Source organism: Herpailurus yagouaroundi, unplaced genomic scaffold (assembly GCF_014898765.1).
Source record: "Herpailurus yagouaroundi ecotype Mexico unplaced genomic scaffold, PumYag 163, whole genome shotgun sequence".
In the NCBI taxonomy this organism is placed as follows: domain Eukaryota; kingdom Metazoa; phylum Chordata; class Mammalia; order Carnivora; family Felidae; genus Herpailurus; species Herpailurus yagouaroundi.
Window position 1 is genome coordinate 59,310,455 of NW_024412404.1, and position 14,011 is coordinate 59,324,465.

Genomic DNA, 14,011 nt, shown 5'->3' on the forward strand with positions numbered 1-14,011 from the left:
CTGCCCAGAGGGACCTGAATCATACACACACTGTATAATGAAATACACTTAGATTTTATTAGCAGATAATTCATGTTCAGAATCTCAAAACTCTAATAGAATTAAATAAACAACTGGAAGAGGGAACCAAATAGAATTATTTGGAGATAAAATTATTTAGCCAAAGTTAGAATGGGGGCAAGGCACTGCATTTTGAAATTCTTAACCTCACCATTAACTTGTTGAGAGAGAACAGAAAGAGAACCAAGTATGAGGACTGGTGAGGAGGGAGGGCAAGAATCTGTTCTTTTAGGAGTAATATCAGCACAGTGGGCAGAAGGGTGGTTACTGTGAGTGTGTTTATTGTGCTGAGAATCATAAAAAGAAGTGCACCTGAATAGGGTATGTGAATGTGTAAAGGCCAACAACATTTTTTTCTCTATTAGTGTACCTTAAAAGTTAAACACTTTAACTCCAACAATTTCCTTCCACTTCATAGAAAATCACACAAGAAAGTAAGTTTTTTTTGTGTGTGTCATAAAAGGCAGTGAAAAAGCGGTTGCAGTATGGATTAAAGTAAATATTGCCAGTGAGTTTTTGTATTCAAGAGTAATCGAGTCACAGCATTCTAGGTATAAATTAAGAATTACTTTTCTTTCATGGATATTATGTCAGTTACAGAAGCAAACTTCTTGATTCTCCTATTTCTGGAGGAGTCTAGAAACAGAAACTCTAGGGAGTTTTTGGGGTGGAGGTGGATGGGGAGAAGCTGTCATTGTAGCTGTCGTTTTTGGACTCTGCTGAAACATATGTCTAAAAGAGGCTTTTGAACTTTAATGCACTGCAGAGTAATTGTTTGTTTTCCAGTCTGTCCACCCTTCTGGACAGAGTCCCCCAAGAACAAGAACTGTGTGACTGATGCATCTTCCCAGAGTCCCTCACCAGGCCTGCTCAATAATTGTTTGCAAAAAAGATGGAATGGAGGGATAAAGCCTAGTATAAATAAGGGTGGATTTCTGTGATATCGATAGATCTTAAGACAATGGGAAATGTGAGACCCTCGTTCACAGGTGGAAACTCCAGGAAAATGAGAACAAATCAGGGCAAAATAATGCAAATGCTTAGGGCAAATATTTCCTTCTCCACTCCAATTCTTGGTTAACTTCATGGCTATATGCATGTCCAGTGAAAGGGAGAATAATTTATTTCTATAGATGCATTGACCAAAATGGGATTTTTTTTTTTTTGTCTGAGAGACCGAGTGGGGGGGGGGGTGGCTAAGGGTCAAACTGGAAAGAGCATCTATCCCACTTACTATCCAGAAAACCGGCAGGGCGTCGGCCCCAGGGAAACTACATTTCCCAGCGTGCCGCACACGGGCGGGAGAGAGCGTGAGCTCAGCCTTGGCGCGATGCTCTTTGGGAATTGTAGTTTCCACTCCTTCCTCAGGGGCCTGGGGCTCAGCCTTGTGATAAAGGGAGACCACGTGATCGGAAAAACCGTGGTTTGCCTTTGAGCCGGAACAAGATGACTGGGTTGACCGACGCCGGGCCTCGGAGCGGACCAATTGGCGGCCTCGAATGAGACGTTGGCGTTTGAAATTAGCCAATTGCAGCCATGCGCTGGAGCTTCCTCTCCGCCTCTTTCGCCCAGCCCGCGAGTGCTCGGAGGGAAGCGAGGAGGTGGCGCGTCCGCGAGCGGCGGCCAAGTTGCTTCTGAAGGGAGCCCAAGGTAGCGGGGCGAGGCCACTGGGCGCAGGGACGGACCCGTCGGGGACTCCCCAGGTCCGGAGCTGCCAGAGCCGTCCGCAGGGAGCTCGTTTCGCTTCCATCGCTCTTTATTTTCGGAGCGTCTGGGGCGCTAGGCCCGGCGGAGGGGCCGGGTTGCGGGAGCCCGCGGCGGGCTATGCTGGGGGCTGGAGTTAGGGGTGCGCCGGTAGGGGTCGGGCGGGTTGGGGCGCTGAGCGGGGGCGGCGGGGGAGGAGCGGGTGAATCCCGACCGCGGTGGGCGCGCACGCTCCGCGCAGGCGCAGACGCCCGGTAGCCTACGTTCGCTAGTTCCCTCCCCGGTGAGACAGCCCCTTGCCGGGAAGGCACCCCTTCACCGTGACCCCCCCCCGCCCCCCTCCCCCCAGTGCTCGGCCAGCCCAGCACCGCGTCCTGGACCTTTGGGGACTGACTGGTCGCTTGTTCCGTAGATGACCGGTTCTAACGAGTTCAAACTGAACCAGCCACCTGAGGACGGCATCTCCTCGGTGAAGTTCAGCCCCAACACGTCCCAGTTCCTGCTGGTCTCCTCCTGGGACACGTCGGTGCGCCTCTACGATGTGCCGGCCAACTCCATGCGGCTCAAGTACCAGCACACCGGCGCCGTCCTGGACTGTGCCTTCTACGTACGTGTTCTCAGTTCGCGCACCTGCCCTCTTTGTTTTCGGGGATCCTGTGTTCATAGCGTCCTTCTAACAGCATTGGGTAGAAGCTTTTGTCCGTAGGCATTCGGGTAGCTCTTAACGTTTTCCTGAACACCCGTCTTGAGCCAAATACCGTTTTTTACTTTAACTTTTGGCGTTGGGGTTATGTAGAAGTCGGAAACTCGGTCTCCTTTCCAGTGGAGTAACCCTGCAAACTTTTTGGATACACGACACTTGTATTTGAAATTTGCCACCAGACGGTAAAATTTGGTTGCCTTATAAAAAGGAAGGTTTTTTTTTTTTTTTTTCCCACTAGGAGATAGAAATGAAATGCTTGTTTTCCTCTCAGCCAATGTGCTGAAACAGTTCTCCTTAGTTTGCTGATGTAGTTTTTGCTCTCTTTTGTGCGCTTCGGGTTTTGTGTGTGTGTGTGTGTGTGTGTGTGTGTGTGTGTGTGTGTGTATGTGAGAGAGAGAGCTCACATCCTGAACATAAAGTGAACAGATGGCTGTAGGAACCGGAATTTTGAAACACTGTAAATGTCTATAACTTTTAAATGTCTTGAAACTTTTATTTTGTAGGATCCAACGCATGCTTGGAGTGGGGGGTTAGACCATCAATTGAAAATGCATGATTTGAACACGGATCAAGGTAATATGGCCACATTTCTACCAGTTTATTGTTTTCTCAGCTCAGGTACTAAAGTGTAAATGTTTATTTAGGAAAAGTGGCTTCTGAATGCTTAGTTCCCAAGTTGTTTAGGTACAAGTAAAAGTGGCTTAAATTTAGGACTTTTTAAAAAATGGTAAGCGTAAGTTACTGATCACAAAATACCATGCATTTACTTTCTCAGTAAATTGAGTTCCATTAGGATCTCCATTCTAAGTCTTTACATGAAGTTGCCCTTAAGGATATGACTTTAACCTGTCCTCAGAAGTGGACTGGATTCCACAGTAGTCTCCTGTACATTGGGATTTTCCAGGAAAGTGGTGATGTTTGAGTGTTCTTTGTTCTGAAGCTATTTTGGTTCAGACTGAAGGAAAATAGGTTTTTAAAAACTAGATGTAAAAATAGCCAGTCATCTCCAGCTTCTATATTCATTCCACTTGTGTGATTATTTAGCCTAGAATATGCCTGAGTTGCATTTAGTGAATGAGTAATAAAATGACACATTTTCTTATAGTTAATTTAAGAAATTAACTGAATAAATTAAGAAATTAATTAAGGTGCAGATAGGAAATGACTTACTCAATTTTTTATGGTAACTTCGGAGCAGAGCAGAAGTGCAATGGAACTTAAATGCACAGAGCTCTTGGAGCATTAAAAAAATGTCTTTTTTGTATATGCATCTGTTAGGTAGAGTTGTACTTGAAGCAGTTGGCGAGGTACAAAGATATGACTACATGAGGGTGAGCTGGACAGTGGGAGGATGGAAAGAGGATGGGCACAATATTGAGTCAAAAAACCCCAAACAACTCAGAAGAGGATATTTCATGAAAGTCCCCTTGTCATGTAACTTAGAACTGCAGATGTTTGGTTTTGTTTGTTAGCAGCTTATTCCACACAGTAAGTTAGCTTGCAGGTTTGGGTCCTCTTTGTTGGAAAACTTCGGAGAAAAAACACACTGAAATACAAAGATTTTTGATATGGAGACTATAATTAAGGGAATTAGCTGTTTATTTGCAGGAGGTCATTGCCGAACTTCATGAGGAATTTTTGTGTGTGTGTCAGTGATATGTTTTTAAATAGGTGGTTTTTCTGTTTGAGGATCAGGACCACATAATCTTTGTTGTGTCCTTAGCATGTGGTATAGATTTTGGCACATACTAGACATTTAGCAGATGTTAGTTGAATGAATGAATGAGATTGGGCGAAGAGTTGAAATTGAAAGGAAGGAAATTGTGTAGTGGAAACTTGATCCACCATTTGAAAGCCAGGGGACTCATCCTGAGACTCTCTGCCTTCCTTATCCCTTAGCTTTCAGATGATAGTGTTACCACGTAAATAAGTTTCTTACAGATATTAATCTAATGCAGCAAGTTTTATCCAGTTCCAGAAGACCAGAGTTTTCTACTCATTCATTCATTCATTCATTCAGCAGATATTTGAGTATCTCCATGTACCAGAACCTGCAGTAGATAAAGTCAGAATTCTAGAGTTTGACAAGGTTTCTGATTTTTAAGGAATCTAGAATCAAGTGAGGAAAATAACAACTATGCCACCCATTTAATGCAATGTGAAATTCAAGTCAGCCTTTGGTATGTGTCATGCCAGTGAATCAAACTATGCATTGTAAGGTGAACAGAGGAATGGATGACTGTAGTCATGGAGACATTTTTCTGTGTGCGGACGTTTTCATCGAGTTGGTGGAAGCGGATTCATTACAGTTTAATGAATGTTTCCTTCTATTCACTTGAGGAATCTTTGTTCAGGAGAGGTAGTAAAGGTGGGTGATTTTTTTTTTTTTTCTCTTTCTCCCCTCCACTGTAGAAAATCTTGTTGGAACCCATGATGCCCCTATCAGATGTGTTGAATACTGTCCAGAAGTGAATGTGATGGTTACAGGGAGCTGGGATCAGACGGTTAAATTGTGGGATCCCAGAACTCCTTGTAATGCAGGGACCTTCTCTCAGCCTGAAAAGGTAGGTTCTTTCCATTCATAACAGGAATTTTAGTCTCACAGGTGATTTGACTTGGTACACGTTTGCTGAAGATGGTGTTGAACTTGAAGGTTAACTACCAGTTGATGAGGAGCGCCTGGCTGGCTCAGTGAGTAGAGCAGGCGACTCTTAATCTCAGGGTCGTGAGTTCAAACCCCGTGCTGGGCATATAGAATACTTAATTGAGTCTGTTTTACAACACAGATGTTTTGAGCAAAAGGAAATGAATTTTGGTGTGTGGGTTAACTTTTTTTTTTTTTTCTGTTGTCCTCTTTGTGCTAGATGGCACTAGTAAATAAACCCCCTGCTGTGTATTATTAATGCTTTAAATCCCAGGACTGAGAAGCAACTCCGTGCCTTTTCAGAGAAGTCATTTAGCAGAGACCGTTGGATTGCCTTAAATTGGGTTTGACATGCCCAAACCAGGGAGTAGGATGGAGTGTCACTCATTTTCACTTAGGACCCGAGGTTTCATTTGAGCGGACTGTTAAGAGGGTGAAATGGGTTATCACTTGAGGTGAGAAAGATGTCCTGCATTCCTTGGTTTTTTGCCATTTGTGTATTTATTTTTATTATTGATAGATGTAGTTTGAAGGCTGTACTGAGGGAAGCTTTTTAAAACTGAAACTCTGTGTATTATTCTAACCTTTTCATCTGGACAGTGAAAGTAATTGAGCATTCTTGCTGTATCCTCATCAGCCTTTATCAGGTGGTAGTTGATTTTAAAGATTGATTGTTTTAGCAGTTTAAAGGTATCCTTCACTTGAATCTATTTCCTTAGTGTAAATATACTATTCAGTTCCTGCTAGCCATCGTTATATACTGTAGTGCATCCAAAGAGCCATTATTTTCGTCACATCACAGTCGAATCTACTCCTGGCAAGACCTTTGTTCAGAATAAAATAATTGCATTGTTTCTAGTTTTGATTTATGGTTGTATGTAACATGTTAAGAGCTGTGATAAATTGCAGACAGAATATCGTATAATGGACAGCCACACTGAATCAAGCTGCTTATTGGTTCAGCAAGGTTCATTATGTCACTTTTTTTAATACTTTCTTTGATAAATGTATAGACCTAGTCAGTGGCCTGACAGTGGTTTCACTTGATTTACGATCAGTGGGGATAGAAAGCCCTATTAGAAGCTTGTGTGTCACCTGTATAGTAAAGATTTAAGATAAAATTCCCAATCTGATCGTGCTAGTATAAATCGATCTCTTTCTGGATTCTGTGTTGTTTAAGTTTGGCGTTTCACATGTCTTAGGTTAATTTCTGGTTTTCTGCAAATGTGTTTTGTGAGGAAACTGGTAAAGCTTTACATCTTTCTTATTTAAATGTGCTTAACTAAATCTGCTGTTTGGAATCTTTCTAATTCCTCGTAATTTCCCTTAGTCAGATTAGTTGGTTGAATTTGAAGGCCAGATTGTGGAGATGATTTGATTGTTAATTGTTAAACCTAACTTGGTATTTTTGGTTGGTGGTATGCAGTTAACACACTGGTGGCTACTAACCTTGTGTTTTAACCACTGAACGTTAAAGAGGTGTCTTACATTGCAGGGCCTGGGTTCTCTTCATTTTTTTAGTGTTTCTTCGGGTTTTAAAATACTAAATCAGGTTTAATTAGAGTTGCTTATTAGTTGAAAGTAATAACCAGAGTACAATTATATATCTAAAGTCTAGATTTAAAAAAATTATTTAACGTGATCAGGAAAATACATTGTGCCGCCTTTTTCATCAGTTTGCTATCTGTTTGGTCCCCAAATAGCATGTTTGAAAATAAACCACTTGAAATGCTTGCTTGCAGGAAATTCTGTAACTTGTTATAAAGGAATTTTTTGCGAAAGTCGTTGTAATACTGCAAAAAGGGCATGATGGGGGTGGGGGATAGATGCTTTTAGGGGAGAAAATGCTTTTTAAATTTTCACTAATGATGAACTTTGTCTTGAGTGTTTAGTATGACATCAGGGCACAAGAATGTGCTTTGTCACATGCCAGACCACTGTCCTCGTCTTTTGAGTTCATATGCCACAAAAAGCAACTAAGCAGCTAATTGACGATGGCTTCTTCATTCTTCTTAGAAAGGCCTAATTTTATTCAGTGTGACAGCTGAGAAAAATCAAGGTTTTTAGAGTCAAACATGAAATCTTTTTTCAAAAGGTGGTCATAGAAAAATAACTTTGAAAATGATTATCTTATGAAAAGTTAGATGCCCGTGGAGAGGTTTCTTGAATTGTTTTATGGCTTTATTGTTTCCTTTTTGAGTAGTTTTTACGGTTTTATATTGTCACTAAATGAAACAAGAAGACTGGAAAAAGGGTTAAATAATTTGTTTTATCACCAAGAGAATTAAATCTTCCAAAGTGTTTTTGCAGAAGGTACATAATACAATACTTCGCTAAGTACTAAGAATATATTGGGTTGAAGATTTTGTGCAAATTACTTGGTTTGTAAAGCTGTAATATTTAGAATTTAATTCCGGTGTTTGAGAACCTGATCGGCTAACTTTTTTATGGTTTTGTGATTAGTGGACTTTTGGGGGACCAAATATCATTTTCTGGCAAATAGGTGGATTTTAGTGAGTTTTGGTCTTTCTTGAAAGGTGTATACCCTCTCAGTGTCTGGAGACCGGCTGATTGTGGGCACTGCAGGCCGCAGGGTGTTGGTGTGGGACTTGCGGAACATGGGCTACGTACAGCAGCGCCGGGAGTCCAGCCTCAAGTACCAGACCCGCTGCATACGGGCTTTTCCCAACAAGCAGGTGCGCACCTGTCCCCCCCCCCCCCCCACCTTCCTTCAGTTTGAAAATAAGAGGATCTCACTGGTCATTGCCTTTTAAAGCTTCGCTTCTCTTTTGTTTGTAATCAGTAGTGGTTTAGAATTTGCTGTTACGTTTCCAGCAGCCTTGTGTTACAGAGTAGTGTGTTAACCCAGTTTCAGAGAAGATCTTGACGTTCAGAGAAATCAAATCATCTACCATGGTTGGAACAGAGGTCTTCTGATTCCTTGGTCCAGGATGCTTGACAGGTATACGGTAATCCAAGAGGGTTTTGCAGACATTTCCATTCACCAAACCCATGAATTCAGACTTAGGTCTGGAAACTCAGGATTATGGAATTGGCTCTTCTCTTTTTTTTTTTTTTTTTTTTTTGGCCTCTTTGTAACCCTAACACGAATGGAGTTCTTTAGCAGGTCTGACAGCAGCACTTGGATTTAAAAAAAAAAAAAAAAAAAAAAAAAAAAGCCACTGAAGTTAGAGAGGCCATGCTCTTTATATAATGACTTACTCTTGATATACAGGTTCTCCTCCCTTGTCATCACTGCTAAACAAGACTGCCCTCTTTATTACTGAGCCCCTTCTCCCCTCAGATCCTGAAAGTTTGAAGGAGAGTTGGTGGTGTGGTCAGCTGCTGTAAGAATTTTACGAGAGGAAAAGTCATTAAAAACGGCAGTTATCTTTGGAATCTTCTGCTGTCCTTTCATGGTTGAGGATCTGGATGCAGTTATGCTGGTTATTCTCTTGGCCCTTTATCTCAAAAGGCTAGTGCCTTAAATGGTGATCCCTGTTCTTTTTCTCAGGAAATTGTAAATTTCCATTGAAGATAAGGAATGGCAGTTATGTGAAACTTTTCTAGATCTAAGCATGTGATTAAAATATCCTTGCATTTATCAATCTCATATTTAGGTCACATCTAAAACTTTGTTAGGCTATCTCTAGTGGGTCATGGAAGTTTCAGATTTCACTGATTTTTTTTTTTTTTTCTCCCTAAGTAGTTCTTCAGGAATAATTTGTTTTCATACCTTGAAGAATTAAAAAAAAAAATACAGACTCCTTATTTATCTTATGTTTCAGTTTCTTTGACATACTGTCATTTCAAGGAAAGGTGAGAAAAGGTTTGAAATGGTAACCCACTTTTGAACATTGTTGAAAATCTGTGTCGTTTATGTGTGAGCTCAGCTTGCTGTAGTTCAATGCAAGGGGCAGGATGACTGAGATGGAAGGCTGGCATTCTAGCTCATTTAGATCTTTGATCCCCCCACTGGAGGAATCCCCCTTCTTACAGTTGTTGGAGGTAGAGAGGCCCAGGGCATAGCAAATTCTATCCAACTGATGGAACACATTTGAGCCCCATTTGAGCCCCCTCTGGACAGGACGAATAAATGATACTGAAGCCCTTTAGGATTCTTGTCTATATTTTAAAAAGTTACTAGATGTGATAGCTTTACTGTTCTTTTTCTATAGAACAGGTATTCATGTTCTCTAAGTTCTGGAATGGTCATAGCTTTGTTAGTACAGCTTAAAACCTACACCTGGTTAAAACCTGGCTGTACTTATCTTTCATTTCTGAAATAACCGTCTTTAGCACAGGTTGAATTTGGGAATCAGTGCTTTGTTTTGGGAAGCTGGAGTCACCAGTTTTGTCCTTCTTTGCTTCCCTCTTGGCAGGGTTATGTATTAAGCTCCATCGAAGGTCGAGTGGCAGTTGAGTACTTGGACCCGAGCCCTGAAGTGCAGAAGAAGAAGTATGCCTTCAAGTGTCACAGACTAAAGGAGAATAACATTGAGCAGATTTACCCAGTCAATGCCATTTCCTTTCACAACATCCATAATACATTTGCTACAGGTACGGGATGGCAGGTGAACCTGCATCGCATCACTGAGATAACAGATTTTGCTGTAATTGAACATGAGGCATTTATACTTAGGCAGGGTTTAAAAAAAAATTGTGCTTGCTTTTTCTGATATTTAGGGAGCAGAAATTTTATGTGATCCTCTGTGGGGAAAATGAAACTCATGTGATCTTAAAAATTAACCGTTAAAGGTCCTGGTTTTTTTTTTTTTTTTTTTTTTTTTTGTTTTTTTTTTTTTTTTTCCCTGTGTCTGCTTTTTTTTTTTTTTTAATTTTTTTTTTTTCAACGTTTATTTATTTTTGGGACAGAGAGAGACAGAGCATGAATGGGGGAGGGGCAGAGAGAGAGGGAGACACAGAATCGGAAACAGGCTCCAGGCTCCGAGCCATCAGCCCAGAGCCCGACGCGGGGCTCGAACTCACAGACAGTGAGATCGTGACCTGGCTGAAGTTGGACGCTTAACCGAGTGCGCCACCCAGGCGCCCCTGTGTCTGCTTTTTAAGAACCCTTTTACCTCTTTTGAAATGACTTCTAGGCGGCTCTGATGGATTTGTCAACATTTGGGATCCGTTTAACAAAAAGCGATTGTGCCAGTTCCATCGGTACCCCACCAGCATCGCATCGCTTGCCTTCAGTAATGATGGGACCACGCTCGCAATAGCATCATCGTATATGTATGAAATGGATGACACGGAACATCCTGAAGATGGTATCTTCATTCGCCAAGTGACAGATGCCGAAACAAAACCCAAGTGAGTATGCTTCACCTGTATTTGAGCCTTTTCTTGCATTCAACCCAGGATTTATTAATTTTTCTAAATTCACGAATAGCATTGTTGATGCCTGCTCGATATTACAGCTGACTGTAGGGTTGGAGTTGATTTTATCTTGTTCTCCCAAGCTTTCAATATCCGTAGGTTGATAGACGTCTGATGGATAAAATTGTGCCCAGTTGTTTGGTAGAGAAGAATGTCAAACTCTCATTCTTCTTGAATAGGCACTATTATTTGAATCTCTGGAGTTATTACTAGCACACTGCTTCAAAATTAAGTTGAGGAATTCAAGAATAATTTATTTTAGCGAATCTGTTTAAGATATTTGAGAATTTGAACCACCAAAAATCTTTCCTCTCCACCGAGGTTGTTCCTTTAATATTTACACAAAGTGAATGACCTTCAGGTCTTACTGGAAACCCAGAATAATATGGCCTTGCCTGGAATAGCAGATTTCCGTAGTTTTGAAATTTTCATAGCTGTCTTTGGCTATAACAGTTTGGTTGTAACTGTTGACAGAGAGGAACAATTGACATTTTTTTTGGTACCAACAGGGCAGAGCTCTTTACTTAATTGCCTGTACCAGGCCTAGGGGAAAACTGATACTTAGGCGCTTGTTAAACCGTAAAATACCTGCCCCCACGGGTCTTTGTCCCTGTTCTCTGTCCCTCTCTACCCAGGCCTCGGTAAATATAGAATGACTGAATGTTTTCAAGATTCTTCTACTTTTCTGAGTTAAAATGGCTTAACACCCTTGCTAAATTGGTTGAGTCCCAGAGAAGGGGCAGAGTGTTAAATATTTCATATGATGCATATTTTTACAGATTTGACTTTAGAAAAGACTTAGTATGTGAAGCCTGTTGGATAAAGGGCTGTGTTTGCATTTAATCTCTCACTTTTGTGTTTCTTGTCCTGGCCGGCCATTTTGATCTCATGCTGTTCTTTTTTTCTTTTGAACTTGTAGGTCACCATGTACTTGACAAGATTTCATTTACTTAAGTGCCATGTTGATGATAATAAAACAATTCGTACTGCCTAATGGTGGATTTATTACTAATAACAAAGAAACCAGGGAAATATATTAATCTTAATATTATAAGAACCTGAAAATAATGGAAAAGTGGTTTTTATTGATTTTTTTTTTTTTTTTTTTTTCTTTTAAACCGAACACTCTTAAGTGCATGAGACGGTTGATGGTTTGCTGCATTAAAGGTATTCGGGCAAACAAAATTGGAGGGCAGTGATTGCACTTTTGAGAGTCAGTTTTGACCTTGATAATTTTTGTTTCCACTGTGGAAATAACATGTTTGTAAATAAACACAGGTAATAAAAACCCCTTTGCATTCTTTCTGGACCTTAAATGGTGGAGGAAAAGGCTCTTGAGCCATTTGTTTCTTTTGCTGGTTGTAGTTGCTAATTCTAAAGCTGCTTCAGACTGCCTCATGAGGAGGTTAATCTACAATTAAACAGTATTTCCTCTTGGCCGTCCATTATTTTCCGAAGCAGATGGTTCATCGTTTCCTGGGCTGTTCAACAAAGCGAGGTTAAGGTTAGACTCCTGGGAATCAGCTAGTTTTCAATCTTATTAGGGTGCAGAAGGAAAACTAATAAGAAAACCTCCTAACTTCATTTTGTGACTGTAAACAATTATTTATTAGCAAACAATTGATCCCAGAAGGGCAAATTGTTTGAGTCAGTAATGAGCTGAGAAAAGACAGAGCATATCTGTGTATTTGGAAAAATAATTGTAACGTAATTGCAGTACATTTAGACAGGCATCTATTTGGACCTGTTTCTATCTCTAAATGAATTTTTGGAAACATTAATGAGGTTTACATATTTCTCTGACATTTATATAGTTCTCATGTCCATTTCAGTTGCCCAGCCGCTGGTGATTAAGGTTAAAAAGAAAAAAAATTATAGTGAGAATGAGATTCACTTTAATGTAATGCCCTGAAGCAGAACACGAACTTGGCTTGGCCTGTTCTAGCTGGTTCCAGATAGTATTTCTGTTGTCAAACTTTTGGTGTTTCATATGTATTCTTTGCACATGTACGTTTTTGAATGGGACTTGGACGTCTACTGAAATTGATCCATGACGTGTTTTTAAAAAAATTCTTTTGATAACAGAGAAAGGTCTTATTTTTAAGTGTTTCAATGGAAACTTAGTGCAAGTCTGAACCCATCTTTTGAAATGTATTTTCTTCATTGCAGGTCCACGTAATCATCTCGTGAAAGTGGTTTCTCTGTGGAAAGCTTTGTTTTGCTTCCTACAAATGCATACTTATCCCCTAAGGGATGCGTTATAGTCATTGTGGACACCTTATTTAGTATGTGGATTTCCCAGTTTTCTGTCTTAAAACATACTTGTCTGTGTGCCCTTTCCTGATGACTTTGTGTAGGGTGAGGAGTCTTTGTGTCCTTGTGCGGTGGTCTGAAGAATTGTCCCCACCCCAGCAAGCCCCGTGGTTGTTTATGAGCAGCTTGAGCTCTTTTTTGTAAAATAATCTAAACCTGTTATTTCCGTGCTGCCTAATAAATCAGAGATTCAGAACCCTTAAATGTTGGATGTTTTTAAACGTTGGTAATTAATGTAATTTACTTCATAAAAAGGCTTCTGTAAAGCAAAACTCCCTCCATCAAGGGCCTGGTGGGGATGACATTGTACCTTTAAGTCCACACTGCCTCGTTTAATTATGCCTATTCTGGTGTACGTTGGGGATTCAGTCCTGGCTAAAGTGATCTGTTGGAGTTGTGCCATTTCCCTGGTGCCCTCTTCTGGATTGGCGGGGCCCCTGAGCCGACTGGGCTGCATCACGGGGGCGGGGGGGCACGGACCGTGCACGGCTGACGGGCGCCCTTTGGCGTGGCGCTCTCCTGGTGCTGGTGCGGGAGGGCACATGTGGCCCATACATCCCTGGGCTGGCGCGGTCCCCGTACGCACGCACGCAGAGCCAGATGACAGACCCGGCTGTACTTCTCCATCAGATGCTAAATCAAAGTGAAGCCCTTGGGATGGTCAATAATGTAACAGCCAGAGACTAACTGACAGTATTGGTTCTTTAGTGTGATTATGTGCTTTTTAGAGTCATAACCACTTGGTCGCGGACAGAGCAGAAATTTAAACCATTGTTTAACTGAAAGAGAATTAATACGGTATTGTCAGAGGTGACTGAAATTAAAGCAACGTTTGGGACCTGTTTCAAGTAGGTGGTGTGGGAGAGCTTTTTTTGGTACTTCTGTGTGGATGTCCTCTCCTCTCTCCTGAAACCCGTCTCAGCCTGAATGTGTCTCCTTGCCTCCCCTGTGGACCGTTAGTCACTTCGCGGTTTGCCTGCTTATGATGACAGCTGCTTCCCCCCCCAAATGACCCAGTGTAATTCCTTAGTGTTTCCAGTGATTTCCCTTCTCCACGGTCTCGTCATGGTTTTTACGTTTCTCTTCTTTTTTTTTTTTTTTTTTTAAGTGTATTTGTTTATTTTGAGAAAAGAGAGTGTGTGTGCACAAGCTGGGGAGGGGCAGAGAGAGAAGGAGCGAGAGAATCCCCAGCAGGCTCTGCA

The 14,011-nt window shown here is 41.3% G+C and overlaps 1 protein-coding gene across 3 annotated transcripts; it reads left to right on the forward strand.

The window, feature by feature from the left end:
• The first annotated feature begins 1,600 nt into the window (after nt 1-1,600).
• Nucleotides 1,601-13,013, forward strand: BUB3 (BUB3 mitotic checkpoint protein). Of its 3 annotated transcripts, none has more exons than XM_040486691.1 (8): nt 1,601-1,710; nt 2,177-2,371; nt 2,971-3,040; nt 4,880-5,031; nt 7,649-7,807; nt 9,494-9,671; nt 10,214-10,430; nt 11,416-13,013. In XM_040486691.1, the coding sequence occupies exons 2-8, from the start codon at nt 2,177-2,179 to the stop codon at nt 11,429-11,431; spliced, it is 987 nt and encodes a 328-aa protein (XP_040342625.1). In that variant the 5' UTR covers nt 1,601-1,710; the 3' UTR covers nt 11,432-13,013. The 3 variants fall into 3 exon arrangements, with proteins under 3 accessions (XP_040342625.1, XP_040342623.1, XP_040342624.1); XM_040486689.1 differs by lacking the exon at nt 1,601-1,710 and adding an exon at nt 1,742-1,763; XM_040486690.1 differs by lacking the exon at nt 1,601-1,710 and adding an exon at nt 1,742-1,763 and having other exon boundaries at nt 12,666-13,013.
• Nucleotides 13,014-14,011: the final 998 nt, after the last annotated feature.

Excerpts from the sequence above, each read along its gene's own strand:
- BUB3 (XM_040486691.1), top strand. The coding sequence starts at position 2,177 with ATGACCGGTTCTAACGAGTTCAAACTGAACCAGCCACCTGAGGACGGC. Across the intron at positions 2,372-2,970 it reads TCCTGGACTGTGCCTTCTAC|GATCCAACGCATGCTTGGAG; the intron begins GTACGTGTTCTC and ends TTTATTTTGTAG. Across the intron at positions 3,041-4,879 it reads TGATTTGAACACGGATCAAG|AAAATCTTGTTGGAACCCAT; the intron begins GTAATATGGCCA and ends CCTCCACTGTAG.